Source organism: Sturnus vulgaris, chromosome 2 (assembly GCF_052056855.1).
Source record: "Sturnus vulgaris isolate bStuVul1 chromosome 2, bStuVul1.hap1, whole genome shotgun sequence".
NCBI lineage: Eukaryota > Metazoa > Chordata > Aves > Passeriformes > Sturnidae > Sturnus > Sturnus vulgaris.
This window is the reverse complement of record NC_142244.1, coordinates 49,453,851-49,479,868: the sequence shown is the minus strand read 5'-3', so window position 1 is coordinate 49,479,868 and position 26,018 is coordinate 49,453,851. Positions and strand designations below refer to the sequence as shown.

The following is a 26,018-nucleotide window of genomic DNA, read 5'->3' as shown; positions in this document are numbered from 1 at the left end:
ATCTGAAAGGTCTTTTTTAAAGAGTCTGTGCATTCCGAGGTAGTATTGACTTACTGTATAATTCTTTGCCTGTGGAAAACTTGCAGAACATGGTAATATTTGTAGAGCAGTGTGGCGTGAAAAGACACAGTACAGAAGTTTAAGCATTCAGTTGAATCCAGTGTTTTCCCTGTGCAGTGATGACCATACTGAAGGTTGCTCGTTCTTTTGCTTGCCAACTGCAGACAGCAATACTTTAGATGCTGGGCTGAGTGTGTTGCTACTGTTGTTTTGGTGAAGACACTGTTGTTTTCACTGCACCTAATGAGTGATTTCATACTCTCAGTGAATGGGTAGATACATATTGCAGCACCTCTGAGGTAAATTCACATATGGTGTGAGTTGGCACCAGACAAGTTGCAATGATTTTGGCAGCATTGGTGGAGAGCTGTCAGACATCCCCTCCACCTGTCTGAAGCAGTGAGGCTTAGCTCAGCCCCAGCTCACTGGGGCAAAAATCCATCTGGATCTGTGTAAATATGCAGGTCATTCACAAAATAAAGCTGACATATCTTTTAAACCACCTCAGTTTGACTGAAGTATCTTAGACCTTAGGTATGAGATAGACAATGCAATGCTTAGCTGCACAAGCTTCAGCCTTTCATGCTGTGAAATTTTAAAATGTCTGTGCAACTCTCCTGCTTTTAAAAGCTTGGCACAGTTTTTGCAAACTAACTGCAAATGGTTACAGAGCTTATCAGTATTGTCCTTCTGCTGGAGAAAAGCAGTTTTGTTTACTGTTGTGTTTGCAGCAATGGTAAGATTGAAAAAATGATCTCACTGTGTATAAATGTCTGGGCTCAGAGGTTATTCCTCTTTTGGAGCCCTAGAACTGCTCCAATCATCCATGTTTTCCAAAATTCTCACTTATGTGCAAGGAGAAGCTTTCATACTGCCAGAAGAGGCGAGAGCTGTAGTGTGGATGGATGCCAGTTGTATTTCTCAGGAATAAAATGGGAGGTGGAATTAATGCTACTCATCTACCATCTAGTGGTGAGCTGCCATCATGACCCTGAAGAAGTTAATCTGGTCCTTCCCCTTGGCTCCCAACAAACCAGTACAGTTTTTACGTGAATGGGTGTGCATTGGGTGGATGAAAGCTACTGCAGTTTTTAGTTTTAACACCACGTTCTGTTATTATCTAACATGCAATTTAAGCTTTCTCTTTACATTATAACATATTTCAGGGTAATTGTGAGTGTCTTTTAGTGCTTGTTTGAGTTGTCTAAAATACAGAGCGTGCACTGGTGGCAGCTCTGGGTTTGTGTAGTGGGCAGGCAGACAACATAGGATGGATCCTGGCAAAAGATGGAGGAAGTGGTGGCCAGGGAACAGCCCCTTGGCTATAAGCCCTCACTTTGCTGTGCCACTGCCTGGAGCCCCTGTGCTTTGCAAAAACAGCTGTGGCCACTCACATGCTGTAGCTGCATCCAGACAGACCTCTCTTCTGATGGAAAAAGCAAAGATTTTGGAGATGGTAGCTGTGGGTTGGACGCAGGAGCTGTGCAGGACAGGGTCTGCTTTTATCTTACTATGCAAGGGCTATAAAGTCTGTTTCTTTTTTCCATGCCTTCTTCTCATCTCATACACAACCCTAAAGCTATGGCACTCAGAGTGACTGCAAAACAGGTAGAGTGGTATGGTTTCTTCCTACCGTTTCTTTGGAAGATTTAATTTCCTGCTTTACAGCATGCTTCCCTCAGCATGGAGCTAGCTTGGCACCAAAGATACTTATTCCAGGTTATTTTTTAATTGGAGTTTATTCAGCCTGTAGGCACTTTTATGAATGCCACATACTCTCACAATGAAGTCACTAGGGTTTGAACTTTTGAATACAATTAGTTTTTACCTTACACCTCCACATTACAGAACTGTACCTGCCCAGCAAGTTGTTCTGTGATGGCTGAGTGCTTAGCTTGCTCTCAACAATCATTTGAGATGTAGTGTGGAGCCATGGACATAACACATTCTCAAAATTTTGTCTGAACCTTAAATACACTGTGTTGATGGACAACTGCACTCTTTCCATGTCTCATGGATCTGCCTTTCTGTACAGATTTCATGTATAAGCCAGTGTGTATTCCAGTACAGCCACTAAAGCTTGAAGAGATATTTCAGTACAAAGTTTAGAAGGTCCTAACCAGTCAGGCTCAAATAGGTTCTCTTTTCAGGACTGGCTGTCGTAGCTGGAATCAAGTGTAGCTTATTCCCTTACTCATCTAGTAGTCAGCAAATGAAATCTGTGGAATTTGGACCATCTCTATATTTTCCCCAGTATGCAAATTAAATATTTCTACCTTGTGTTTCCCCACCACTGTAAAGCTGATTTTGCAGTATTTCTGCAAGGACATCTATTCATTCATCAGAATTGATGTTTTGGGCTTTTTTTTTTTTTCTTACGTGATTGAATCTTGAGATCTTGTCACTTTCGTTGTTTTGTTGGTTTCACCAAAATGCAAGATTTGGACTGGAGCAGGAGGAGATTCCTTGGTTTTTGGTCCTGACAGAGGTTGCTTCCCAAGGAAGAGTTAATGAAGTGCAGCCTGGATTTGTGCCTCAGCACTTCTGAAGCTACAGAGGTGTGAGTCATCAAAGCTCACCCGTGACATCCCATGCTTTGCCACTGTCTGCTTCATGCTACTGTCATTTATATTCAATATGTTGCTTTTAAATGGCATGAAGAGATGACTAAGTACAAGCTTGTACTTGTTTGGAGTGTTTCGCATGGTGTTTGCTTTCATGAAGAAAGTGCCCCATGTCACTGAAATGAAAAAAACTTAGTCTGTTTTGGATTGGCATGTGTCAGCCACTAAGGCTGCCTGAACAAAACACTGTTCTGAATTTGTTACAAAGAAAGTAAAAATCAAGTTACTTGGCATTTCACTTACTCTTTCACAAGCTCTTAGGTCATCTGGTATATAGGTTGCCTTGCTGGCATCTGGCTTCACAGTACACCAGACTTTTTATTACTTGAGTACCTTATCTGCATGGCCATAAGTGAATGATAAATTATAGTGAAGAGGTAACTCTGCTGTAATTATGGTTGAGTCACAGTTTATTTGCAGACAATGTTTTAAGTGTTCTAGGACCTGTCTGTCAACTCATTTATGTTCATGCCATACAAAAGTTGCTGGTTCCAACTAGTCCACATCATAAAGTCCCCAGTGCTCAGCTGTTGGCAGAGTTGAGCTGGTTTGTCCTGGACAGGTCTCTGAATATTGAGCACACAGGGCTTAACTTGGAGGACAGCTTGTAAAGATGAAGAGGAAGAAGAGCTTTATGGGTGGGATACAGAGGACTCAGGTATGTCCTCACTGTTCGTCCTCACCAATTCTAGCTTCTAAAAGTGTCCTCACAGTGAAGGACCAAAGGGTGGTAGCTGGATGTGGTCATGTTCAGTGCCCACAAGGAGCAGGCTGCAGCTAGGTTCTGTGGGTGATCATCTGTAGTACCTGCCTCAAGTTCCTGAGTGCTGTGGGGCTGGACATGAGCACACCTGCTGGGAGCTAGCTGCTTTCAGCTCTCTGAACTCTTCCTTTTGGATTTATTCACCTCTGGTTCATCCATGTGCAATTTAGAGTGTAGCTTAATCAACCTAATGTGTATAACTGTAATTGTGATAAACTGTGAAGGATAAATAAGTGAAGAAGTGGGGGGAATTTCTTAAACTGGATATACTCTTAAGAGGCTTGTAATTTGGAGTGAGGGCTCATCACTCTGGAGGCACTCTGGTCTTGCTGACTGCAGGGCCTAGGGACAGAGCAGCAGAACCCTGTCACAGGCTCTCAGCAGCGTCTTATAGAAAACTGAGGTTAGACCAAGGAACCCTGGATTTGCACTAAGCTCTGAGCTGCCCTGACAAGTCAGGATACATTCACACAGTGTCCCCACAGTCACTCAGTGAGTGACTTCCAGATGCATTTGCCCAGAGCTGGACTAGAAATCACTTGTGCATTGCTACAAACATAAATTGCAGAATCCCTTGCTGCAGTAATGCAGCAGGGAGCCCTCAAATGGCAGGACTGTCTTCCTAGCCCAGCAAAAACTCTTGCACCTCTCAGCAGCAGAGCTGTCATCCGTTTGGTGCAGCCCATAATAATTTGTTGCTGTATCTGCTACTAGGAAGAAGAAAAACAAGGCAGTCATAACAGTAATCCGAATTCTGGATCAGGTCGAATTTTAGACCAAGCAGCTCTGCAATTCTTAATAAAGTTGGCCATTCCTGAAAACTGTAGGATAATATAGGAGTTACTGTCATCCCTGCAGAAATGTTTTGGATGGTGACAGGGAGAGCTCAGATGGACTTCACTGCAGTTAGCCTGGGTTAAGCTGCACCCTTTCTTTACTGCATTTGTGCACCTCTGCCTTCCCAGAGCGACTCATATTTGATTCTGCTGTAGCTGTTCAGTGGCACCTCAGTAATACCCAGGTGTTGCTCCCCCTGAGATCAGGAGTAATAAATAGTAATAAATACCCCAGAAAATGGAACAGCACCTCTTACCATGTGATTTGGTTTGTTACACCAAGTGCAGTGTTGAGTTGTTGGCACTGAAAATCCATCTCAATGCTAGGTGGTTGAGATCGCCAAAGTCAGCAGGGGCAGCTGCAGAGTTTCCCCTGAGCCACCTGCATTTTCCCTTTCTGGCACCTGGAGGCTGCTGTGTTGCTTGTGGTGCCAGGATGCTGTGGCAGGCTGGGAGACCAGCCCAGTGCTGGGGGGAAGCAGGACAGCAGCCTTGCCCCCACCCCATGCCCTAGGAAGTGATGGTTGGCAAAGGCAGAGTTGGCCAAGGCAGCTCCAGCCCTCACAGGCTGGGGTTTGTGGGGTTTGTGTCTGCTGCTGGGACTTGCTGAGGACAGGGCTTGGGCTTGGCCAGGGATGATGAGGCTTTGCTCTGGAAGGGTGGAGAGAGTGAGGAACCAGAGGACCTCATTTTGGAGAGACTCTGAAAAAGGCAGAGGCTTATGGCTTTTTATGTTTTGCTTTGTTAGCGTAAAGTTCCACTTCCAGTCTGTGGTTATTTTCTGGCTTTTGAGATTTGCCTGTGGGTATTACGAAGATAGCCTAAAAGAGGAAAAAAGTTTCTCGTTTTGCCAAATAAAGGGAATTTTTTTTTTAGACCTGTTACTTTTTCTGGGGTGTTTTGAGTCAATTCATTAAATACTTAGGGATTTATTTAGGATTTATTAATAGCTATACATCTAAAAGAAGCAGAGAATACGAATACCCCATTACTATATACTACATGCTTGCTGTTCCAGTTCAGATACTGAAGGAAAGAAGGGACAGTATAGGACCATGATGCAGCCATCCCCAAGTATGAAGTCATCAGAAGACTAGAGGAAACAGTTTTCTGGTTTTTGCACATTTGTGGTTTTATATGAGTGATAAGATTATTTCTGCAAAGGAAATATTTCCCTGCAAACTCCTCCCCTCTGCCATTCAGAAATGTGTTCACTGATTCGGTTTTGGAAATGAATTAGAGGAGAGAACGAAGGAGATCCTCGAGGCTGAGGAACACATTTGAGAATCACGAGATCCACTTGCATTTCCAGTCCTGCCCTATGCTTCTGCATGACTTAACTGCTTTGTTTCTGTTCCTTATCTGTGGAACATGGATATTACCAAGGTGAACTCTCTAATCTTGGTGAGGCATATTGCTGAGAGGGAAAGCTTTATGCTTTATTGTTGATTGCGATAAGCAGGCTTTCAAGGATCAGGTTAAATGAAGCAAACCTGCATTAAAAGGCCTTAGAAAATAGGTGGCTGGATTTTCTTTGTATCTACATAGCCTGATCTCTTAATGTGGTTTTATGGGTGTATTTGTTAGTTAGAACACCACAATTGCTTTGGTGTCCACAGATCCCAAGAGAACTATTATATAATTTTTTTCTCAATTTTTAAAACTTCTAAAATGAGTGTTTTACCACAGCAGTTTGTGTTGCTAATGAGAGTTGCTTTTGCTATATCACAGGGCACAGAAATATCATTTTTCTTTACTAAAATGCATAGTATTTCCTGCATCTGTTCTGTGAGCTTATACTGGTGTAGTGCAGTGGTATTCGTTTAGAGAGTGCCCCTCAAAAGCAGTGTTTGGCAAATTTTTAAACTGTGGCTCCACACAATTTTTTTTTGGGGGGGGGGGAAGAAAAGGCAGGTTATCCTCCAAGCAGCTAAAACTTATGTTAAGTGTTGGTCATGGTTGTATTACTTTGATTCTGCTTTGCTTGTCTATATAGGTGTAATTTAAGCAGGTTTTTTTTACAGTTTTCATGGATTTTGCTGTCTTGCAGACCACTGGTTGAATTGCACTTGGTATTCTAGGGATAGATAATCAATGAATTTATGTGGGGTCTTCTCAAACACTAATTAAAAAGACGTTAGTGGCAGAGAAGGCAGAGGGATGTAAAGAGAAAGAATATAGTTCAATTTGCAGTTAAATAGAAAGGAATTAGATGGAAATTTTCTTGAATTGGACTGGATTAATAATTCTGGTTTGTGATTGAAGATGCTATTACTGAAAACATGCTTTTTTCTACAGTAAAAGCAGTAATTTCCGTGGTAGCTATTGCTGTGGTATCACTGTTGGAAATTGTCACTGTTGGATCAATAGGGGATCACTCACTGGGCTCTCTTAACACTTCAGAATCTTTTTTTAAAATCTAGAAAGAAAGCAATAAGTTTTCTCTGGGATGCTTTATTTATCCAGACTTTCATAATCTCTGTGTCTGTCGGAACACTTTGAAAAAAAAAAAAGTATTGGTCATGTCCATGAAACATAAAACAAGCTTTTGACCCCATTTAGTATTGATGATAAATGAGCTTCAACTAATGCTCTCCCAACTGCTATTTATCAACAAGAAGAAGTGCAGTGGTTACCTTTTATCATGTACCTGGGTGGAGACATGTCCGAACTTTTACTTCATTAGGTCAAGGTGGTAAAATAATTTATAGCTACTAGGTCACAAACCCTTGGCCCTTTTTATGTTTGATGGCTTGTATAAACTGAAAAGCCAATTCTAATATTATTCCTGAGTTCCTAAGATTTGGCAGTTACTGTCTAATACAGAAATAATAGCTGTTTAATACTCACCAATTATATAGCTGTCATTGTTAGTGTAAGAAATTCGTACATTTTATACAGACCCCTAAATATCTGCAGAAATATATATTCTTAATCAAAATATAAAGATACCTTCATGACCTAGCACAAGTATTGTGATAGTTTCAAGCCTTGTCATTCACAGAACACCACTGATAACCCATCAAAACTTTTCACTGAGAATATGTTGCAACTGTGTTCTGAAACTTCTCAGCCTATTCAGGTTTTCCTTGTAACTTATTCTCAGTCAGAATCATCATCTGTTTAATTTATCACAGCTTTTATTTAATAAATTGCATTTGGAAATTAATATTCATTTCTGTAAAGACTTTATTAGATTTTGACTATCTGTTTTTTCGGGGTTAGAAAAAGGCAGCAGTAGTTAGTAAAATTACATTTCAGCCAGGCAGCTCCAACATACAGAGATAACAGAATAGGAAGTATTGCAACTTATTGTAGCCAAGGAAAACAAACACCCCACCCCACCCCCCCCCCAAAAAAAAAAAAAACCCAAAACAACCCAAAACCAGAAAAGGCAAAAAAGCAGAAGCAGGGTCAGGATGTTCTTTGCCCTGGAGAAGGGGAAGGCTGGGGGTCTTTGTCCAAGAAGCACCTACCTGTGACTTCCTAGCAGATTACCAGGCAGGGAAAACCTTTCAGGAGAGAAGTGTCCTCTTATACCTTCGTACTTCTCTGTATGTGCACGTAATGAAACATTATTGCGTCTGGAACATAAAGTTTTAAATATCCAAGTAGGTAACAATAGGGGTTGAAATGCAGATTAGTGGTCAGGGAGCCTCAGCAATGTACACAGTCATCAAGACCTTTATAAAGTGGGGATTTTAATTAGGGAGTTTATTGGCTAAACACGTTGACAAAAAAAAATCACTCAGGACTTGTTTTTCCTTTACTATCATGGTCAGCCCTCAAAAGTGTCCCAACAGCAGGAAACTGAACCAGTAGCAGGTTCTCTTGGGTCAGACTTCTACTTTGGGCTTTCTGTGCAGCAGAGAAAGGGGTCAGGTATAGAGGATGAAAGGTTATTCATGGCTGGTGTAACTACACCATCAAAAGTCCTGTCATGCAATTTCTGTGCCATATCACTGATAAAAGTTGCATCCACATAAGCAACACTTTATCAGTACTGTACAAATCGGATCTTGTGCTCCTTGGGCAGCTCTTAGTCTGAAATCAGTTCTGAGTCCTGAATTTATCAAAGGTAGACGGTGGACTGAGTAATAGCAGGAGAATTGGGCTCTAAAGACTAAGCTAAGATTTTGGTGATAAAGACTCGCTGCTGATGTTGCTTACCTTGGTTATTAATGAGTACAGAGAATGCCAATAGCAGTCATGTGCCATTAAAAGGAACAAGGTTGGACCAGAGCCGAGCTGAGTGAGATCATGATGAAGTCCTTGAAGTTGCTGTGGATTGGGTAATCAGTCTGGGCCCAGGCACGGGAGGGGTTTGGTCTGGCTGGGCACAGACTCTGGTGTAGTTGTTTACCTGGGAGCGGCCTGGGAGAGCTCCCACTGCAGCCTCTTGGGTGTGGTCAGGGGGTCCTGGGGGACACAGCATTGACAGCACACCTGAACGTGGCACCTGGAGTTGAACCCAACTAAAAACAGCTGTCAAGCGAAGTGAAGGGCAGCTATCAAAGACAGCTGCACACAGCTGGAAAACACCTCATGATGAAGCTGCACATTTCTGGAGCAGGAGGTGGGGACCAAGCAGGGTTGTCCACAGCACTGGCGAGCATGATTGTAGCTCCACCTAAACCCACCTGCAATCCAGCTTGACACCTGGCTCCTGCCTGTAGTGCTGCCTGGATGGTCACTCAGTAGGCTTGGCTGATGCTCGTTTAGGGGCTCAACTTGATTCCTGGAACATAAAAGACCCAGCATTGCTGGAGATGTCCTGACAGACTTCCCTTTGTCCCCAGGGGCTGCTTGTGGATGGCCCAGGCCTCCCATAGGTCCAGTGTCATATTTGCATGGTGCATGGCACATGGAGATATCTTAGATTCCTTTGGACATTTGAAATGACTCTGGGTGCTCATCTTCAGGCAATGAAATTTCATCCTAGCTTTCTCCTGGCTATGATGACAGCTTTATTATCTAGTTAAAGTACAGACAGCTCCAATGCAGAATTGAAATTTAAATGCGGAAAATCTGTAGCTAAGAGTGACATATTGGAAGGGAACAATAGCAAATATAAGTGTAACCTGGATTGAAGTAAATGTTCATTTTAAATGGTTGTATTTGTAGATACACTGCTGTCAGGAATAAGGAAAGCAGTTGAAATACGATAGTTTAACTAATTTGCTGTTGTAGGAATTTAGTTATCCAGATGAAATGAATTCATTTGCATCAGCACAAACAAGCAGAGCTGTTTGCATTTTAGTCTCAGAAGAAACCTAACTGAGGACACAGCCTAAAAGACAAGATTAATAATCTTGATTGCTACTATTGGTGATCCTGTGCTGTTGCTAGACTAGCAGGTGTGAATTTCAGAAAATCCAATGTGGATTAATCTTAGACCTTAACTTCTCAGAAATCCCAAAATGCCTTGAAATTTTTGACCAGCACTTACAGTGCATGAACCAGTGCATGAGATTTTGATTTTCATCCTATATGAAGTGCCGTGTATATCTCTACACATCTGTAGATGTTCCCAGTAATAATAGTATAGCATCAACATGCTTTCACTTACAAAAGGTTCATTAGGAGAAGGTAATTTGAGGTCAGCAGTGGTGCACCAATATAAAGCCAGTCACAGGTGGAGTACAATGGTGTCCTCAGAATTTTTTCCTTGATGTCAAGAATCACACTTATGCCTAAGTGACTGCAGTACTGGAGCCTATGAGTTGTGTACTGGGTATTTTTATTCCTGCTAGTAAGTGGTCACTTGATCAGGTCCTGCTTGAGCAGGCCCCTTAGAGGAATGTGAGATTATCAGTCCAGTTTCCCCTGGTTTTTGCAGTGATTGGATTATGTTTGCTCTTTTAGTATTACTCAGTGCAGTTCCTAGATCTAAGACTAAAACCCCACATCCTTCAGCATTGTTTGTTGTACAGCAGAGATTAATCTGGCTGTCATTTGGATCGCTACTGTAGGCGGAGTCCTGCAGAACGAAAGCAGTCTTCTGCAAATGTTATTGCTCAAGATAAGGGTGTAAGCAGCAGATTATGAGATGACGTGTGACGTGTCCTTCCCTCAGTCTAAAAGTACAGGATCATGGTATGAACTTTGCCTGACTGGTTATGCAGAGAGTGCGCTCACATTTGTAGCTCTTATGGACAAGACTTTGCGAAACAAAAACATAAAATGACTCTCATGAGCTCCTTTCTCAGTCACTGCATATGTGGAGACACTTTACCTGTGTCTGATTCTGAGGTAAGAAACTTATTTAACCTGTGACTTTGCTGCTCAGACTTGGAGGGGCTGTGCTTAAGGGACAGCTTTGCTGAAGCTGTGTTAATGCACCAGCCGGGCAGTGACTCTCTGCTTAGTTAAATGCACTGTTAGAGATCCTGAGCACAAATCTGTAGAGAACCTGAAGTTCTTGCTTGAGTGACAGTTGTCATGCTGTAGAAACCAACTCTTTTTAAAGTACTGTATTTAGAATAAATGTCATGCTGTAAGTGAAGTAATTGAATGTAGAGAAGTGTATGATGCTGTTTTATTTTCATAATTGCAGTAATCATGTTAAAATATTGACTGTTTAGTAACTCTCCTAACTGAATGAAGTGCTTTCATATCGTGGAATTAATCTTAAACTGTCTTTCAAACAAAAAGCCACATCTGTCCACTGTATCATGTGGCTTAAAAAAGACTCATTGGGTTTGTAGTGGCCTGGCTGAAAATGGGAGGTGGACAAAAGGTGACAGAAGATAAATCCTCTGTCACAGACATCATGGTAAAAGGCTGCTTCTGGGCTGCCTGTTTGCTTTGGTTATGCAATATCTGGAATGCCTTCATCTGGTCTGGAACAGATGAACAAAATATAGTTACAGACAAAATGATGCTTTTCTTTTTTTTAGAATACTTACAAGCTTTCACTCCTTCTTTTCTGTTTTTATAAAGGAGCTGGGAAAAGCCACAAAACACCAAGAAATCAAGAAATTTGAGGGGAAAGTGAACATAAATTTCTGTGTGCAGATTTTTTTCTGAAAAATTGCAAGGGTTTTGCTAGAAAAAATTGCAACAGTATTACTTCAAATGCATTGAAATGCTTAAAAATGTTCCCTCTACCAAATATTTCAGCTGAGGTTATTTATTTCCAAACTTGTAATACCACTGCAGTTGTGATACTTGAAGGCATTAACCTCTGTGAGCCAGATGTGCTGTTAAATAGGAACAACATGCTCCTTTTTCAGGCTTCCTATCTAAACCCATCATTTTTTCCTGTGTTTTTGCTGTAATATATCTCCGATATAATCTGTATGACTTTAACCTCCCAGAACGTTTGGGGATGAGCTTCTCCCTTCCAAACTGGATGAGCTTGCTCACCTAATTCACTCCTGGCTGCAGAATCTCTAGATCTGACCGAGTGGGATTTTGGGAGTGAGTGGTAGGAGGGAGTGTGACTGCCCAGTCTGGGGTCAGCTTACAGTTACATGGATTTGCAAGCAGTCAGACTGCAGCCTTGCTGTTCGTTTTCATCACTGAACAGGGGTGAAACAGAAATAGCATAGAATGGGCTAGCTTGGAAGGGAACTTAAAGATCATCCAGTTCCAACCCACCAGCCATGGACAGGGGTGCCTTTCACTAGACCAGGTTGCCCAAAACTTCGTCCAACCTGGCCTTGAACAATACCAGTTTGAAGCATCCACAGCTTCCCTGGGCAGCCTGTTCTGGTGCCTCATCACCCTCATGGTCAAGGATGTCTTCATAATATGTAATCGAATCCCACTTTCTTTCAGTTTGAAACTGTTGCCCCTTGTCCTGTTGCTACAAGCCTTGGTAAAAAGTCCAAAACCACAGTTGAGTTATTTTTACTGGTGTTACCTGTAGTATCCAACTTGTGCATAGAAACAAGTCCTGTGAGCACAGAGCAATCTTTCCAAGATACAATTCCATTAATTCAGTATTTGTGATAGGAACTGCTGAGTAATAGGTGAGTTTTTAGTGTTATTAGTCTTGTTTGCCAAAGAGGTACTGATTGTTTGCTGTTTACCGTACTCATCACAAGCATCATGGTGTCTCTGCTTTGCAAAGTTATCTCTTCCTGAATTCTCAATTGCATTTGTTGTGTTTATGGTAACTCCTTCTGTTTTAGACATGTTAAGTTGATCTGCCATATGACAAACTCACAAATGATTAACTGTCAGAAAATTCTGTGGCTTATTTGACTTGTTCACATTTAAAAAGGTTGTTTCTGATGACCACTGGAAGAAGTCCACATCCCAGGATGAAGAAAAGGCAGACTCCCAAAAGGTCACACCCAGGAAATGGGGCTCTGGAAGAAGATCCCGGCCCAGACCTCTCTCAGACTATGGCCAAATGTCAGTCCGAAGTTTCTCTATACCAGAAGATTCAGTTGCAGTGGAGTCTGAGAGGATAGACTGCACAGATGGAGAGGATCAGCCAGGACTGGCATCCGTTGGGTCTGTGATCCAAAGCAGTACTGTAGGCTACCACAGAGGGCGGAAAAGGAGACCCATCTCCGTAATAGGTGGGGTCAATTTCTATGGAGATGATCAAGTAGAAGAGAGAGAAAATCTGCTGACACAAGTAAGATAAACAGATGTGCTCTGCAAACTGCAAAAGGCCTTTTCACTTCCTTATCTCTGTCTTCAGCCTAGAAAATAGAATGGATCCTTCCTTCTCTTCCTTCCCTTGTGTCAAGCTGACATCGTGTACTTAGAATCCTGCTTTCCTGGTCACTAATTACTTTGTCTTCTTGCTAAAAATACAGCATGGAACAAACCTGATACTGACTTTGGGATAATCTTTTCTGTATTGCAAATTAATCTGATTTCTTTCTTGGCATGGTCATTATGTCTCATGTTGGTCTAAAAGGGCTTATTTGTGTGTAAGACAGATGTATGTTTAGTCTCCTTGTAGGGTGTTGGGCCTGAGGAACAGAGTAGTACAATCAAACATAATGATAACACATTATTGATCATTTTGAATTATCTAAAAGCAGGCCTGTTCAAAAACTGTGGCATTAAAAGTAGTGTTCAAAATCTTAGTTTTGGCATGGCAAAGATACTTAAAACTAATGAAGACATTTATTGAGAAAATTGGTAGTAAATTGATAAATTAATGAAATTAAGAATTTAAGAAAAGTGACAATATGAATACAATGTCTGTCCATGTGCTACTAAATTGATCAGATGAAGCAAAGGTAGGAAACCTATAAGCAAGCAGTGTGTACTCAAATAGTACCTATATTTGTCATCTCTTTGCTTAAGTAAAAGAGTGAGAAATTTAAAACTTCTGGAATGTAAGAATTGCTCCTTTTTCCCTGGAGGCAGTGCTGATCAAGTGCAGTGTGTAGAGGAATTCACTGTTGTGTTGGTGGCCGTGGTCCCATCTTGCACTTGGTTGCAGAGTTTTGGGTTCACGGGCTTTTGTAAGACTGCATTCATCAGGTATTTTCTACTTTCCAGGAAAGCTGGAGGATTTCTGCCTAAAGCAATTGTCAAGCTGATAAAGCAACAGAAGCAAGAATTAGTACTTGCATCCTCAAAAAAATTGATTCTGCTGGTTATTAATGAAATTTGAGTCCTGTTAGTCTTTCTCAAGACACTTCATCTCCTGCTGCGAAGTTTAGTGATAGTAAAGTGCTGAAACAATGGCAGGATTTTCAGTTTCCTGTGAAAAACATTTTGTAACATGAACACTGTTATTGTGTTTTACATACTTTTTCTTTATGAGTCCCTGATGAAAAAATGCATCTTGATGCAAAACCCCAGCTGAAGCCAGTGAACCTTTTACCCAGGCAAAGGACCTTGTTTCAAATCCTATGTAATTAAGATATTTTAAAATTAATTCTATCTCTTAAGTTGGAAGGAAAAAGAAAAAGAGGAAAATTATTGTTACAAATTCTAGGCTATCTTACTCAAGAATAACAGATGGATTTCAAGGGATAGGAAGTACTGGCAAATAGCTGTACTCTGTAAGGGATTAAACATTCTCCAGGCCCTTCATTTAGTGTTGAAACCAAATTGATCTCTTTTCAAACCTGGTTTGCATCAGTTTAATAGTGAAGGAGCATGCAGCAAGGCAGCTATTTGAGTTGACTCTTTCCATGCTCCAGTGCTGCCATGAGATCTTGGCTGGGATTGAATTATTACTTTGCTGGATCACTGTGGTCAGGACCAAAACTATGGAGCATTCCTAACAAGGACACATTGTTAAACCAAATTATGGCCTTCCCAGGACTGCCACTGAGTAAAAGCACTTCCATGTCTGTCCAGGGGAAGGATTTGGACTGAAGCTTTATAAGAAAATTTTAGTTGCCCAGAAATAAATAGCATTTTTTTGCTTACTCAGCCAGTTATTTGTATATAGTAGTTGCCATCACTTATTATTACCTATTTAATACAACAAATCAGACTTTTTTTGGTGAAGGATTCTGGATAAGGCACTTATGAAATGAGGTTTAAAGATGAGGTTGTGGATGAATTATATTCCGTACACATTGAGGTTTTTGGCAGTCATAATAAAAAGTGAACGTTTAGATGGAATGTGAAAAAAGACTCATCAAGCAGGCATATATGTGCTAGAAGTATTTTATGTGGGGCTATCAAAGACTGCTCTTCACCCTGGTGATTTATTTTCTTTAAAGCTTTGAAGCCCCATGGGAATATTTGAAAAGTACAAAGCTAGTTCCTTCTTCGCTGTATTTTGTTTTTGTCTGACAGCTTAGGTGTGAGAAAGCATTTTCAAACAATACTGTCACGGGTTTCGTAACAGAATGTCAAGAGATAGGTCATTAAAAAACCATCTCTGATGTTTCAGATTACTTGATAGAAGAACAGTAGCAACTGAACAATAAGAGAGGATCTAAAGATGAGTTTCTCTGAAGTTCCTGTGCTGAAGCCTGGCTGTTTAATGTTGAATGCTTATGCAAGATCAGTCAGCTTGGCTAATGTGGGTTGTTCAGGGATGATATAAAATCAGACTCAATTTGCAAATAAAGCAGGGATAGGTTTTCCAATCATAATTTAACAAATGAATGATTTATCCAAAGAAAATAGCTTTGAGATAAAGTTGCAATAAACTTAGTAATAAGTAATAATAACTTATATGTAATAAGTAATAATAAACTCTTTCTTAGGAGACTTCTGGCAACTCAAAACAGAGCATCATTTAGACAATTATTGTTGCCTTGTTTATTTTACTGACAAGCAATACATTTAACTGATGAAAGCAGAAATCCACCACCTCTGCGGAAAACCTGTTCCAGTGTTTTACCATCCTCATCCTAGAAAGCCTTTTCATTAATCTAAATTGACCTTCCTTCAGTTGAAAGCTATTTCCCCTTGTCCTATCACTACATGCTATTTTAAAAAGTCCCTCTCCAGCTTTCTTGTAGGCAACCCTGGGTACTGAAAGGTCAGAGTGAGATCTCACTGGAGCCTTCTCTTCTCCAGGCTGAACAACCACAGCTCTCTCAGCCCAGCCTTCATAGGAGAGCCTTCTGATTGTCTTCAAAAAAGAGTATTACAAGATGAAAATTACAGAGCATGTCTGACCACAACAGAAGGCTAAAGGAGATTTTAATGTAACAAAGAACTGTAATGCAATAAAACTTGTTCTGTGATGCTGGCAGACATGGCATGCAGTGTTTAAGCAATGTCACTTCAACATAGGGGATTTTACTGCCCGTGTAATTACCTGGACTATCTGGAGAAACCTTACTGCATAGCTGAGCTTTGCTCAGTTGCACTTGCCCGTAGCTTTACTAATACTGGATTTTCCTGTTTCCTCGGTAGCCTGTGGCACGGCCACCCGTTCCAGCACACAAGGTGCCCCCTTACAAGGCTGTTTCAGCCAGGTTCCGGCCACTCACCTTCTCACAAAGTACCCCCATCGGCCTGGACCGCGTGGGACGGAGGCGGCAGATGAGAACATCTAATGGTAAGATGAGTATTTTTAACTTTGTAGATCAGAAAGACACACGCCAGGCTAAGCAAGAATTAGAATATAGTATGGAGGACAAAAGGGTGTGAACCAACTCAGTGACAAAGTCATACCCAGCTAAGTTGCGTTGTTTTGTGAGTTTCTTACCAGTAGCTGCAATTCTCACGTGAAACTTCCTTCTTTTCACATCTGCTCTTTGATATTGCTGTGGTTTATTGTTCTGTACCACTTACACGCCTGTATTCTCCACTCTCTTGTGTTGGAGTCAGTAAGGCAGGGGTTTCTCTAGGTCCTTCAGGGAGAGATTGGAGTGCAGGGATTGAATTGGAGACATTGGATGGATTGAAGTATGTTAAGCCTCTCACATATAAAGCAGAGGTGAAGGTTTAAGTTGTATTATAAGTAAGTAATTGAAATGGGTTTTGGGTGCTTTTGGTGAGTGGAGGGTCTTGAATGCCTGAGAAGTACTGCATGTTCTGGTGAAAGTTAAAAAACATGCTAGTGTTTCCTTAGAGGCTCCAAGAACCTAGCTTCAGACATAATAGAGTTAGAGTTAAGAATATTGCTTACATTTTTCAGTTAGAACAAGACATGAATGTAGTCTATACGTAGCCTGGTGTGCTACAAAACTAGAATTCTAATAGGTTAAAAAGTAGGGGCCTGAGTTTGTGTCTTAGCTTGCCTGAAAGTTTCTATAAAAGAACGTGCATCAGGGAGAGCTGGTGCTCTATGCCATGGCTTTATGCCATGTGCATTTTGCCATTGCATTTTGCCACTTGCTGTTTGCCATTACCTTTGCCACTTGCTTTTATGCCATTGCTTTGCTTTGTTTTTGCCTTTGGGACTGATGTGCTTCTACAATAAATAACTTTATAACGACTATTAGCTGCTTCGCTTTTTAAAGAAAAACAAAACCCGACAGTGTGGGGTGCCCAAGAGGCACCCGGAAGAAGTCAAAACCTCACACTCTTGTTCATATACTTGCCTGAAGTCTATAGATTATGAAGGAAGTTCTAATATGCTTGAGTTCACACCTGAACTCTGGCCACACCACACATGTTTTTAATTTTCTGTTTGCCATGCATTCGGCTTTACTTAGATAGGCAAGCCTTAAATAATTAAGTGGCTTGCTGGTGAGTGTAGCCCAACCAGAACTCTGATACATGAGGGACAGGTTCTTGGTAAATTTGCCTCTTTGGAAGTGCCGTGTTTTAACAGGCTCGCTGATGTGTCCTGTGTAATTTTGCTGTAATTTTTTACTCTTAGCATACAATGCTATCTGGAGTTAATAGAAGTAGTATATTAACGAGTCTAGTAGTAGTGGAACATTTCTTCACAGGTGGGACCAGAAGAACCTGTGTTAACACTATTTGTGTTCCTTCAGACACTGGCAAAAGTTGGACATAAAAGCAAAATTCTCACTTTGTATCTTTCACTGAACAAAGTGTGAACAAATAATAGTGAACAAAGTTAATAATGAATAAAGCACTGTTGAGAACCTTCACCCTGAACCTTCTGGATCAAGGCTTCCTGTGACTGAAATAGGAAACATAACAAATAGCATTTTCAATGTTTATTAAAATAACATATATGTTTACAAGTTGGTACTTGGCTTCTGTGGTTCTTACCTAAGTTTCAGCTGCAATGATGTCCAAATTCTGCCAAAAATGCTTGAACTACAAATTAAGGTATGTAAGAACATGTTAAAACTGAATTCTCCTGTTTTGAATAGAACACGAGTTTTTTTTTCAGGAGGTGCTCTTCAAGAAGCAGACTTGAGAATTTCTGACTATGGCAAAAAGAGGGACATAACCACTGAGATGAGCTCAGTTGGTTGGAGCATGGTATTGATAATGCCTAGGCTGTGGATTTGATCCCCATATGGGCCATTCACTTAAGAGTTGGACTTGATGATCTTAGTGGGTCCCTTCCAACTCAGAAGGAAGTGATTCTGAGATACATTATTGTGCTGGTTTAGACAGCTGGCTTAGGGAACTAAACTCCAAATAAGCCACTCCCTTTCCCCCTGTAATGGAGGGTCAATAAGGAGAAATTATAACAATTTACTAAAATCGCAATGACAACAGCAGTGTTAATAGCAAAAAGTATGCCAAAAGAAGGTGTCCTACCCACAAAAAAGGGCATTTACCACTGTGGGAAAAAACCCCAGCACTTCCTGAAGACAGTGCCTGCTGTGGTCTCCACACAAAGGCAATATAATTACAGTTCTGCATCTGGGCCACATGGTATTCAGGACACAAAGGCAAGGAGAGCTTCTGCTGTTTAATATTCTCCCCCACTCCATTTGGAAAACAATGAAGGAGTAGAGAAGCAAACCCCTTGGAACATTGATCATTGCGTTGTGCCACACTGCCACCTCTGCTCTGCTTTGCTGGTTCAATTCTGCACAGCTGCCTGTGGCACTGATGCTGCTCCACTCAGCTTGGCTCAGTCCCACACAGCTGCCTCCAGCACCAGTGCTGCTCCAGTTGGGGTCTTCTGGAGCTTGGGCTCTGTGTAGGACAGCTGGCCTTGGCTCTGTGCTGCTGCCTCTCTTGTTCTTTTTTCCTTTGGAGTGGTGTCCCAGACTCGTTATCGCTGTCCTTCAGCACCGTGTCTTAAAACTGCAACCTGAGGGAATGGGAAAGGGGCTGACAATGGCGGAGAGGGGCTGGGTCCATTTGGCTGATCCCACTGCCTTCTCCCTGGAGAGATCCAGCAAGATGGCAAACTTCAGTTTTCAGTGCCTGGCTGCTCCTGCCAAAACCACGCCCCCAGCAATGATGTGGTGGTATGGAATAAAAAACGCAAAAAACTGCACCCCCTCTTCTTACTAACCAGGGCAATTATATATACTCCATTTGTATTTTGCTTTTAATTTATATTGTAGTAGAACATTGGAAACTACCTTAAAACCTATGTCTGGAGTGTCTTCTGCTATATGCTTCTTTGTACACTTAATGATCCAGATCAGGCACTGAGGTAAATTAGACATCAAATGCTGTGACTCTTGCTGAGATTATGTAGTGTCTCAGTCTCTGATTCCAGAAGGACCACTCACAGAATAACAGGTCTTCCATAATGTAGTTTGTGGGGAAAGGAGTAGGAAATTTTTTTTTCTATTTTTAGTTATCCTTTCTAATTCACGTTTGGAAACCACATGAAATAGTATTAGTTACCTAGACGACTGCCTGAGAGCAATATCCCTCCAAGTATTTTGGTTTTGAATAACTGGTCTCCTAAACGTAAGCATCAGGATGACAAATACACAAACTAAGATTTCTGCCACTTTTCAGGACAATGAAGCCAAAGCAACCTTGATTATGTTAGATGTGAATTTTATGAGACTTTACAATCAACGTAGAAGTGGAGCAGGAAAAGTTTCTGAAATCAAAACTCTGAAGGCAAGTGGGGAATATCATGGACTTCACATTTTGAAAGCAATTGCAAAGATCTGTTAAGTAGCTCCAGAAGAAAATATTAAAGTGACTAGTGTCACACATTCTGATCTCTTTCCTTTTTTCTCTTAAATCACAAGGCACTTCCTTGTCTTTGAACATGTGAGAGTTTTTTGTTTGGTCATGCACAGTGAAATTTGATAGCACAAAAGCCCTTTATTATAGAAAGTAATTCTAAACCCAAGCACTGAAAACCAATGGTATTTTATTTTAGTTACTTTCTAAAGCCTAACACATTACATGCTTTCTTCTTATAACAATGGCAGATAAAAGTGAAGATGTAAATTTTTAGAAAAACAGGTGTTACAAGACAGAAAATCTGTAGGAAACAGAGTAAGAATCAGACAACAAGGGAAACTGCCCTTGAGACTTACATTGCTCTTGTGCTTGAAGGGTTACAAGTTTTAAATTTTAATATTAAACAGGTTGCCTATTTATCCCTGCAGAGAAAATTTTATAAGCATCTTAAAAACGATCTTTTTTTGCATATTTTTCTGTGGGACTAGAATTTGGCCTGTGTGGAGACAGCTCAGGAATGACTCAGGCGAGTGGTTGGTTTTCTTAAAGAGAGAGCTCATGAGTGGAATCAGATGTTCAGTGTCTTGCACAAGTGATGTGGGATGGGAAGTATAACGTGAAATGGTAATTCTTGCTGAATTATTCACGGTAGTAAAAGTGAGACATGAGGCACTGCACTGGCATCAGGTGTTGATAAAACCTAGGTAATGCATGTGGAGGAAGAAAAGAGCCTGATGTGCTTACAGAAGGATGGACTTTGAACTGGATATTGCCATTCAGGGAGAGATATTGCAATCTTAACAGATATTTACGGAGTCAGTCCAATGCATAGTAACAGTCAAAACAGTAAATAAAAGGGCAGGAGTTTGTAGGAAATGAATAGAGAACAGAACAGAAGGCCCAATTGTGCCACTGGCGTGTGTGGGGGCCATCTCCCTGTTCCTTTCCATCCCAAAAGACATTTTTTACAGGGGACAATACAGAGAAAAGCAGAAGGACAAGAAAATCGACTCAATGTGTGTCTCTGGGAGAAGTGATTAATGTGGCTTGGGCTCTGCAACATGGAAAAAAGGACAATAGGAGAATAAAAGTTTGTTTGGCATGGGAAAAATGAACAGATAATCGTTATTGTTTCTAATAATTTAAGAACTAAAGGGCACCAAATGAAATCACCAAAGAGCAAGTTCAAAATAAAAGAGAGTTTTCACAGTCAGTAAAATTAAACTATAAAACTAATTGCTACACATTATATTTTACATCCCAACAGTTTAAAAAAAATCAGAAAGTGCTTTGAAAAATCCAGTTCATTAAACACAAAGATATAATTTCTGCCCCAGAGGGGATCTGACTGATCTGCAGATAACTGGAATTTAGAAAAGTACATCAGAAAAATGCCATCACATGCCTCATCTATTTTTATGTTCCCTGGGCATCTGCTACTGGATGCTGTCAGAGAAGTGGTTGGGGGTGACCTGTGGTCTGCCCTAGGATGGAGGGTTCTATGATAACAGGGTGTTTCTAGAACTGAATTTTCTTGAGGTGGATAAACTAACTTCTAGTATTTTAGTAAGTGCTACCCACAGCCTTTTCAGAGTGTCCTGTGCAGTGGCTAAGCCAGCTCAGCATGCATTTGGACAAGGGCACTGTGGACTGCCACTACAAAGGACAGCCTGTGCCTCTTCTGTCCCTGGCTGATCTACAAGGGAATGAAGCCACCACCACCTCACCCCAAATGAGTACTTTTGTGGTGATTTAGTTTGCCAGATGTGCACATCTGGAGAGAGAGAGAGAGAGAGCAGACCCCCCTCCATCTGAGCAGTATCCCACAGTGGCATTAGGTTAGTCATTGGGTAAAAGCACACAGTCTGTTCCTTTCTGCAAAAATCAGACTGAAAGAGTTTTGGGTTGTTTTTCAGAGGTTGTTTTTAAAGTGTCTTGTAAAAGAGCTGTATGGGATTTAATCTGGTTTTCCTTTGGCAGTTGAACAGTTTTTCCCTGATGGGCAGGGGTTTGACATGGCTAAGAGCTTGTGCTCTGGCTGATTAAAAGCGTGAAATTCTAACTTGCAAGTCCCAGGATCACCAGCACTTCAGTGTCATCAGTGTCACTTCTGTTTGCCAGCTTGCTTTTTTTTAATGGTTTATGCCAAGAAAAATGCTGTGTGTGAAGATTTTCTGTAGTAGCTTGTTTTTATTGTGCGATCCAACTAGAATCCTTGCAGCAAGTAATAATAGGGAAGTTTGAGAGATACAGAAGATAATTTCTGTCAATCTCCCGTGCAGCGTGGCACAAATAGGATTTTTGCAGGAAGATGGCATTAATATTGCAGGGCAATGTTTGGCCTTTCCTTCTCTGTCTGAGGCAGTGCTGGGGAAAACCATGTGATTTTAGTGGGTGTTGAGAAGTTGCTGTGTGCAGAAATGCCTCCAGGGTTTTGTGATCACATCCCTGGAGGAGGCAGTCCCCAGTTACAGGACAGCCTCAGCTGAGCAACAGTTTTCAGGTAAAGAAGACGCCAATAAGTTTTTGGGGCTTTCTGAACTGTAGGTGTAGCGCTGTGTACAGACGTAGGTTGCAGCGGGCTTTGCACTGTCCTGGTGAGAACAGCTCCTGCCTTTGCCTCCAGAACACGGAATAATTCAGCTTCCCTGCGGGAGGACACATGCAATGGTGAATGCTGGCCCATGGTGAATGAACGAGGCTGTGCTCTGGCTGGGTCAGGTCCAGAAAAAGATGGATGGTTTGAGTGCTTCCCTGCTTCATTCCCTGTTTCATAGAGCAGCCGAATTAAGTTTGTTGTTTCAGTGAGAAAATGTCTCCCTCTTCCCTTGTTTTCCTGGGAGCAGTCTGCGGCAGCCTTAACACTTGAGCTGCTTGTGCCCTAAAAAATGATACTGCGTTTGCCTGTGAAGCAAGAGAAATTGTGCAAAAAATACCTTTATTGTTTACTTCTACTGGAGTCTTAAATAGTATAGTATGACAAAGACCGATACTTTGAACAGTGTTGTAATACAAGGAACTCCCAACTCCCATCCAAATCATCTCTCCCTCTGGATTGCAGTCATTTGAATGTAGATTGAAATCGCATTTAGCTGCTCTAATGAAAAACAAATGCACTCCCTGGCTAGCCCTGTTCTCGATGTTCAGGCTCTGCGGGAGCGGTCTGGGCGGCTGCAGGCGCAGCGCGGCCAGGGCCAGGCAAGCCAGGTTTTTGTTTCTTTTCTGGAACTTCCTCCCTAAGGGCACCCCATGATGTCAGAGAGCCGGGAGCTGGGCTGAGCCTGAGTGCGCTGCTGGCACTTCCCAGCCGGGCTCGGCCTGGGAGGCAGCGCCGGAGCTGCAGGCAGCCTGTTCCTCCCAGCTCCGGGCAGCCCGGAGCCTCCTGGCATCCTGCACCAGCCCTGCAGGACTGAGCATCGTCACCTGTTAGAGGTCTGACGGCAGCATGGTAGCCAGGGGGGCAATGGCACATTTTTGGAGTCTGGAGAGCCTTCAGATGGGTACGTGTGAGTAGAACATGCTCGCTCTTGCTTTTTTTTCCACGGTGTTTTTGGATTGAACTGGTGAACAGTGGCAGCCAGGGGGCCTGACTGATGGCACTTACTCTGTGTCATCCAAGGAACCTGCAGTACTGGTGAAAAGCTGCTAGGCGATCTGTATCAAACCCAGGCTGCCTTTTAAGATTTTTGCATCCCGTTGGTGCAACCGGGAAAGCACACCCCTCCCTCTGGTATTTCTGTCTGTATACAATAGAGGAAAAGATGCAGAATGCAAGATTTCACTTGATTCTACCCTACAAAGTCAGTGTAAGCCTGTTGATTTGGTACAGAGTAACAAACAGCTTTCTCTCACAAAATTGTAGTTATTTTTTGTCTGGAGTCAAATGAATTAGGTTATTTTGATGTGCCATTATTACTGGAACAACCCCACAGACAGTATGGATAGTACAGTGGAAATGTATAAAGGATCACTGGGATTAATTTTTTGGATGTTACTTTAAAAGATAAAAATTGATTTAATGAAATACTTACTTGCAGATTTTTTTAATAAAGCATTTTCAGTAAGTTTCACAAGATGTATTTTAAAAGTTTATCAATGCTCAGATTAATGAGTTTGTAGGGAAAAGAATCGTGATTTTTTAAAATAGGGGTTCTGCATCCTTCCTGCTTAGGCAGATTAAACTGTTAATGTGACTATATATTTAAAATGCTAGAGGATAGAACAGAATGGTTAAATAGCCAAGTTCTATGACTATGCCATCTTTTTCCATTTTTAATGGAAAGAAAAATCTTGCAAGTTTTTTTAGTGAATCTGTGTGGTGATCTGCTTTGATTTCTCTGGCAGATTAATGCTCAGATGAGCAAAGATGCTGGTGATGGTATGTGTGCCCTGAGGAGGGGGTTGCAGTATTTCTCCCTATAAGGTAAATAGCAGATGGCAGCAGAGTGCCTGGTGATAGTAGGTGCATGGAGTAAAGCCAAGAGTCGTCTCTTTGCAACTCACCCATCCAGAGCCCAAAGCTCAGCAGACAGGCAGACAGGTCTGAAACAGAGTAGAGAAGAGGCAGTGTCAGGATCCTGCTCCTCGGCTTTGCTGCTTGTTGGAATTGGCAGGTTCAATAATTCTGCTTAAATGTCCCTTCCCAAGCACTCAGGAGTAAGAGCTGCTCTGTTGACTGTGTGGCAACTTACCTGGGACACACCAATCTTTAGCAAAGAAGTTCAGTGCTAGCAGCCTACTCTGAATTTGACTTTTTAATGCGTCTTTGAACATTGTATGATCTTCAGATTCTCTAGTTCACGGCTTGGACTTGCCATAAGAATAAATCTTGAGGAATAAATTAACAACCAGGGGAGTGCACTCAAGCACGGGGCCGCTGATCATGAGTGCTTCTTGATCCCGGGTGGTTTGAGCATTACAGGCAGCTTTCAAAGGCAAACCCACTTGGACAGGGTCCAGCCCTGAGCAGTGTGGGTGGCAGTCAGTCAGTCAGACTTGTTCCTGAGGTCAGCCCCCAGTCCCCTTCCTCTGCCAGTGCCGAGGTGATGGCCAAAAGGATCTGTCACCCAGTGGTGTACCCCAAATGGGCTTTACAGTTTTTTACAGTAACAGTGTTTCTCCTGGCTTATGTGGCTGTGTAATAAGATGAAGCTCATTTTAGTCCTGACCTCTTTTTCTATACAAAGCTGCCTCTTTGGTCAGAAAATATACAACTGTCAAACTAAGAAATTGTTCTGATTTGGGACAATTAGAACAGGTTTTGGTAGGGCCATTCCACCATGCCCAGGCTGGACTCCCTATCCCCTTGAGCCTTGCTGCTGCCAGAGCCTCTCCCCAGTGCAAGGGAGAGGTGGCAGCAGCCAGCACAGAGCTGGGGCTGCACTCAGGCTGCCCACTGCTCTCATGGAGCCATTGGGTCCTGATGTCCCTGCAGGAGATGTGGCAGTGTGAGGGCACCCAGCCTGGGGGTGACAGGGTCTCCACTGACTGCTGGGGACTGCTGGGGCTCTCTCATCTGCTGCCTGGAAAGAAGCATCAGGGTCTTCCTTCTGGTACAGATCATTTACGGTTTCCTCTGGTGAAAAATAAGTAAGGAATTGTAGTTCTGGGGTTCTTTGCATACAAAAGTTTCTCAGTTTTATCAGCTGCTAAATGAGAAAATTCTGAAGAAGAGTAAAATGTATTTAATTACGGAAAGGTGGTTTTCCTGAGAGCTCTGCTGTCCTCCACTTCTGCTGTTATTGTTTTATTCATGACGACAAAGGCAATTTCTCAGCAATTCCTCTTGCATTGTTGTTTTTCTTTGAATCATAGAAATGATGAAGCAAACAGCTGTTGCACTTTTGTTTTAGTTGCTGCAGATGGTGGGACTGAATCTTCAGCCTTAGTGGATGACAATGGCAGTGAGGAAGATTACAGCTATGAGGAACTCTGCCAAGCTGCTCCCAGGTACCTGCAGCCCGGAGGGGAACAGCTAGCAATTAATGAGGTAATGTCCGGGGCTTTGCCTTGCTGGAATGATGGGACAGGGAGGGCAGGACAAGGATGGGGGATGCAGAGGGATGTTTTGCATGGTCTGAGATTTCATAATCATAAATATTCAATGGCAGTAGCTAGTTTCTTTGGGAGACATGTTTGTTTGCTTAGTGGTAAATAACTTTTTGTGGGTAAAACTTTATTTTGTACGCTCTTTTAGTAGCATTGTTGTGGTTATTGCAGTTTTTCAGTAAATTGTGATTCCTGCTATAACTTCTCCTAGCGTTTCCTCCACTATAGGAAGGGAGTGGGGGAAAGGAGACGGTTTGA

At 41.9% G+C, this 26,018-nt stretch overlaps 1 protein-coding gene across 6 annotated transcripts in view; it reads left to right on the top strand.

Annotated features, from left to right (window-relative positions):
* The window catches only part of SPATA13 (spermatogenesis associated 13), a 146,536-nt gene that overhangs the window by 103,276 nt on the left and 17,242 nt on the right, over nt 1-26,018 (top strand). For 3 of the 6 annotated variants that reach the window (XM_088159498.1, XM_014879671.2, XM_088159499.1), the window contains 3 exons: nt 12,514-12,876; nt 16,089-16,233; nt 25,565-25,701. In XM_088159498.1, the coding sequence (XP_088015624.1) occupies nt 12,514-12,876; nt 16,089-16,233; nt 25,565-25,701 (645 nt within the window). Of the gene's footprint in view, nt 1-12,513; nt 12,877-16,088; nt 16,234-22,983; nt 23,213-25,564; nt 25,702-26,018 lie in introns of those variants that run through there. The other 3 variants (XM_088159500.1, XM_088159501.1, XM_088159502.1) reach the window with 2 other exon arrangements.